Below are 6234 nucleotides of genomic sequence, written 5' to 3' on the forward strand. Positions count from 1 at the left end.
ACATAATCAAATTATACAGTATGAAGAATCTTTCTAAATTAAAAATGAAAAAAATTCCCTAAACCTTTTCACATATGAAAGGCGATGGTCTTGTCTGGCCCTTTAAAACTATGAGTCTGGAGCCTGAGTCTTTGCTCATAATGTGTCATTCACATATGGTTGTCATGGAAATAAGAGAATTTTTAGAGTAACTCTCTTACACTGGGTAGTCCCTAACATTTGTACTTCAAAGAAGAGATAAAGGCAAGTATTTGATAATTTATGTAGTTATTAGTAATAACTTTTCATGTCATGGGAAGAAGAAGGCCAAAGAGGAGAATGATACAAGATTTAACAGTTTGTTTATAACATTTCCATGTATGTAAACCCATGGCTATCCAGAACCAGGAACCCCTGTTTCTGTAAGAGCTTGTGCTGACCAGTATACCTACGCAGTTTCCTGAAGTTAACTATGTGAATTACAGTCTCACTCTACCTATCTATAAAAAAGAAGTAATTATTTTCTGTATCTAATTTGAAGTTTAAGAATTTGAGATGGGTTAATTTCCATTAAGTGTATAAATGAGGTTTCAACTTATCTAAGCACAGGAGAGAATTGTAAGGGGTTTGTGAGCCCATAGTTTGTTGGTGAGGCACTTCTGAATTGAAATGTCTGTGTAATCTAACTTCTTTTCCTGAAGGTGATTCACCTCTTGTGTGACTGAATTTCTGGTCAACATTTCCTGTCATTTGGAAGATATTTATAATCACAGCATCTTTTAAATGGATCACCTCACCATTGATACACAAAGGTAAAATCTTTGAATATATTAGACAAGGCCTTTCAAGTTGGGTCTGTATGAAATACTTATCTACCTCATGAAATTCAGACACATACAGGACCAGATCATGCTAGGCTATCTGATATGTGTGACACAGCAGCATTTTCCATCTGTGGTAGGTTGTAAATAAATAGTCACTGTTTAAGTTGTCCACTGCCACAAATCTGCCTTGGTAAATAACAATGTTTGAGTATGGTATTGCTGAAGCCATCATCAATTGGAATCCCATTTTTCTGCTCTAACTTTTCTAGTGGTACATCTACCATCTTCTCCAAATTGGGAAGCATATTCCACAGATTACTTTGAGTAGTAGGTACCTGGTATGAAAGGTTTCTTGGCAATGAGATTTTTTTTAAAGTACCCTCAAATTGCTGCATGGACAGTGTCAATAAAATTTACCACATTCTTGGTGACAATAAACATTTGGTCACTTGGCATTCTTCTCAAGTACCCAAAAACACCCTCAGGACACAATTTTCCATGAGCAATATCACTAATTAATAAGTACATCCAAAGGTTGGAATTTAGAACAAATCTTGATGAATTTGTGTTTCCATCATATGTGGAGTCTTTATTTTATGCTAAATGATACAAGATAGTCAAGATAATTTATATGAAACAGTCAAATAGCATTCAATATCTGAAAGTGAACATTTGAGTACATTATGGATAAATTTTAGAAGTTTCTCAAGTCCTCATGATTTACATATAATTTTGGATTTTGGAACAGGTGAATGAATTCAGGATCTTCCAGACTTTAACAAATCACTTTCTCACTGAGAAATAGCCTTAGTCCACATACATACATATTTTGAAAGCCATTGTCACTGTGGCTTTAATTATAAAATATGTATAGCTGTTTTAAATTTTTATTTTATGAAAAATATATGCATGAAATACATTCTCTATTGTTAATCTAATCTATATAATGTTCAGTTCTGGTATGTATCTTTTATGTTCATATCTCTTTGTAAGTGTGTATGCTTTCATGTGTGTATCAAAGCATTTATACATGTATAAAACTACACATTTCATATATGGAATTTGGTCATGCATCGCTATTCCATGTGGATCATTTTTTAATTTTGTTCTTAAGAAGACTTCATTTTGCAAAACTCATATTGGTAATGTAATTTTGAAATGATATTTGAGTATTCTTATTCTTATTGCTCTTATTTATTATATTTGTGCATTGTAAACATAGCTGATCAAACATCATCTTACATATAATACACATTCTTTTTTCTTACTATTAATTCTAAGGGTGAAAATTCTTAGTTAATAAAAAATTACATTTTAGTAAATGTAATTGAAAATGAAAACCACTTGTAGATAGTAATCATTGCATAGTCCTGGATTTTCATACTTCTTATATGTATACTTATAGTATTTATACACTAATGCATGGACTACTTAAATGCAACTATGTAAAAATAGCAACATGGTATGAGATCACAGTGCTCCATATATAGCAACTATTTAGTTTTGTCAACTTTTTATGTGTCCCTGCATTGACTTGTACTTGTTCAATGTCGTCTTCAGATTTACCAGTGAGAAGGACAACATCTACAAGCTGAATGGTTTTCTTATCAGCTTATCAGCTTTTGTGTTTGAAATACTCATTGCAATCTGCTTATGCTGGCGCCTGTGGGAATTTGACAACAATGTTGTACAGTTTGTGTCCTTTGGACTGTGGGAAGTGTATTACCTGCAAGAGTTTAACAACTCTGGAACACTAACCAAGATGCCGGTGTACACCCCTATTGACTCAACTTGGAACATTTCAACTGAATTTTTGTATGCACAAAACCTAATAATATGGGCCATTTTTATGAAGCCCTTGGTTCTGGTTTTCAGTGCAATGGCGATTAAGCTCAGCTTCAAAAATCACCCAAATGTGATGATGCAGATATATTGCTACAAGATTTCTGCTTTAATTTTGTCTGTTAGCAGTGTGTTCACATTTGTTTCTGTGACCTGGAACCACATGGTAGATCTTTATGGCCAAACCACTCTTGACTTTCCATCTGATTTTCCTGTTAAGAAAGAAGACTTAAGAAGCAAACATTTAACTGCTGCGTTTCCAGTAGGTCTCCTTATATCCACAATGTCACTCTTAGGTGTGCTCATGTTTCTCTCTGAGATAAACTATGTAAAACTAGAGAATCCTGTGAAGCCCAAGTGTGATTCCAAAATGGCCCTTCTAGAGGCTTGAAGTGAGGCCTTCTGCATTTACAACATCTGTTAAAATGGTCCGTGGGAATTTTCCTATTCCTACAGAAAGCTCATGTGGCCTTCAAGTCTTCTAAATAAATTTGCTGTATATCAAGCATAAATTGATTCTCAATATGTGTTTAAGCTTCATCCTTTACATTTCCTAACTTTACATTTTTAAAAGACACACTTGCAGAATAGTCGACTGATTATATCTGCCTAGACAGAGTAATCAGCCCTTAATAATTCTGCAGCACTAAGGTCTGTCAGATGATCCTGGGCCAGAAGGCAGAAGAACAGATGCTCCAACGTTTTGCAGTAGAGCGAGTGTCCAGGTGTTCAGAGGTCTCTATAAATTGGCTAAGTTTTAGAAGCTATGCTTTGTGCTTCCCACAATTATAGTCAACTCAGTCATTCTGGATTTCTGACGGGGTTGAAAACTTATAGCTATTTACCTTGAGAGAAAAGATCTGAGTGTATGGTCGTCAGCTGACATTCATCCTAAAGCCAGGTTCAGAACTAAATGTTTTAGTTAGGAGAGATGACAGAGGTGCTGGTAGGTCAACAAAAGGATGGACTGGGTATTAGGACTATCTTGTACCTCACTGGTACAAATTGGCATAATTATGCTCTAATTGTATTTTGAGAGAAAAGTTTCCTTTTAACAGGAAGGGTGATGTGTAGGAGGAGCTAAGGTGGGAGGAGTACTGAGAGGAAGAAAAGGAGTAAAAAGAGGAGAAGAAGAAGGAGAGGAGAAGCTAGGTGATGAAAGAGAGATAGAGGGGGGAGACAGGGAAGCAGATGTTCATGTATCTCCACCAGTCAAAGATAGTAGATATATCTAGGTTGGGTAGTGGGTTACACCTCTGATTGAACAATACCAAACTTATAAAGCCTATGATTAACATTTTTTTAAAAAATGTATAAATGCAAAAAGGAAAAGGGGGTATGGGATAGGGGTTTTCTAAGGGGGGAAATGGGGAAAGGGGATGGCATCTGAAGTGTAAATGAAAGATCTAATAAAAATATATATATATAAACTAAAAAAAATATTTTTATATCCCAAACTCTGAAAGCTATAATAATATGTTTAGATTTTACCAACAAGCTGTAGTTAGTGAATGTATATCTGAAATGCATGTTGCAAAAATAAACAAGCCAAATGCCTGGTAAAATATTTTCATAAGGTTTTTGATGCTTAAACAAAGAAAAGTAACCACATTCCTGTGTCAAGAACCTCAGATATGAACAATACTAAAGGCTTCAAATAAAACCTTATAGAATTCCATAAGAAGGTACTAATGAAGTACCTTTTCAAACATGTACATATATGAATGGAATTTAAACAATACCATAGTGTATTTTGTCAGATAACTCCTAAACTAGATGTCTTATGCCCCCAGTAAAACCAAACTTGATTGAACTCAATGACATTAGTTTAATCTATTGGTGAATAGGGTTCCATAAACTATATGCTTCCTGAAAAAAGCTATTATAAAAGCTATCAAAAGCTTCAATGCTATTCGTGATTCTCTACAAGTATTTGTTATAGCCCTCTTGCCAAGGACAATATCTGTTATATAATTGTACATGGAGAAAGTGCTAGTGCCAAATGCAAGCTTTACCCGATCATGATAATATTCATGGTACTGAAACTTAACCTACTTCCTATTAATACCAAACATCTACAAATCCTGGAAATTGCAATAGTGCCCTGTTTGAAGATATATTGGCATGATAATGTTACAAACGTTATGTGGGTAAACATCATAATTTAAGTCGATTTATGGCCCATTCCATGAGATTGAACCCATAGAATATATGTTGAAATTGAAATGAATCTAGTAATTGATAGTCATAGAAAACCCCTTTTATTATTTTGCTTAAGGAAGATTGAAATAAAATGACACTCTCAGCAATCAATACTGATGTACACATAAATTATTTCCTGACACCAATTATGTCATTAAAGAATATTAATTAATGGTAAAAAAGAACATCACCAGACCAATCCACTGTACCATCTTTCTTCCTAGAGCTAGCCTTGGAAGTGAGCAGTATGCTCTATTGTGGAAGGCACAGAGTTCAGCAGACAAAGTCAGCATGATTTCTCTGCACACATTTCAAGGCTGGAAAGGGTGTGCCTGCTGAAAGTTGGCTACATTTGAAAGAATACACCAGGGATATGTGGATCAGGAGGTACATGTATAGAACTATACCTCTTGTTACAGAGACAACACTTCTTACTTGAGTCTTAAGAAACAAACCTGAGAATTGTGATGCAATACTTCTTTCTAGAAGGTCATGTCTGACAACATAAAAATGGTTAAAGGATTTCAGAGAAAATGATGTTTCAATAGTGCAGCCATGTTTAGGACCTGAAGTTTGCTATACATGCATCCGTTGTTAATGTCATGAAAATAAGAACACAGCATGGCATGGGAATGTGTGAATAGTTCTGTTGTTTCTCCTTCAAGCTCATCAGATGAGTCTGTTAGCAATGTGTGCTTGCAAAAATATGTCTCAGTGTTGTAGCCTTGTTTCAGGGTCAGCATGGTGACTATTCAGTGGAGAAACCCAATGCAGGATCTGTGTCACCAGAGGAAGGCAAGAGACAATTTGAATGGCTCTACCTGGAGAAAATCTGGAGAGCATTGCCAAGAAAATTAGTGCCTGATCTTCCACCCATAGCTAGGAAATAATTGTGTGGAGATGATACATGCAGGATTGATTTCGGGAATGACAAGGAATCATGGTACAAGAGTTGTCTTGTCAAGAAGGATAGATTGGGAAGGTATAAATGACCCTGGCATGTGAGTAAATGTTAAATTAGATGCAGTTCATGATCAGATCTGATATATGATCTCTTCCTCCATAGTCAAGCTAGAGCATGTGGACATGATAAATAAAGTCTCAGTTTCATGGGATATTACACATGTGGAATCAAGCTTGGAAGTAGCAAGATATTATCAAGGCACAGGTCTATAGTTATTGAGATGATATTAATGTTTGCCTGGTAATCATGTGGATAATTTCTTGCAAAAAAAAAAAGGAAAAAGAGCAGGATGGCATGAAAAGTACAAGGGTTAAGAAAGTAGGCTTTGGAGTTTGGGGATGACATTCATTGGAATGTTCAGGAGATTATGGCAGGTATAGAGGTTTCAATAGCTACATATCCAGAAATCAAACTGATCAGATT

General features: G+C 35.2%; 1 protein-coding gene across 1 annotated transcript; it reads left to right on the forward strand.

Annotated features, from left to right (window-relative positions):
* Positions 1-677: 677 nt before the first annotated feature.
* On the forward strand, positions 678-3166 carry LOC117695418 (uncharacterized). Its single transcript, XM_034486291.3, has 2 exons — positions 678-791; positions 2364-3166. Exons 1-2 carry the CDS (start codon positions 763-765, stop codon positions 3034-3036), a joined length of 702 nt encoding a protein of 233 aa, XP_034342182.1. The 5' UTR covers positions 678-762; the 3' UTR covers positions 3037-3166.
* The last annotated feature ends 3068 nt before the right edge of the window (positions 3167-6234 follow it).

Source organism: Arvicanthis niloticus, chromosome X, assembly GCF_011762505.2.
Source record: "Arvicanthis niloticus isolate mArvNil1 chromosome X, mArvNil1.pat.X, whole genome shotgun sequence".
NCBI classification, from domain to species: Eukaryota; Metazoa; Chordata; class Mammalia; order Rodentia; family Muridae; genus Arvicanthis; species Arvicanthis niloticus.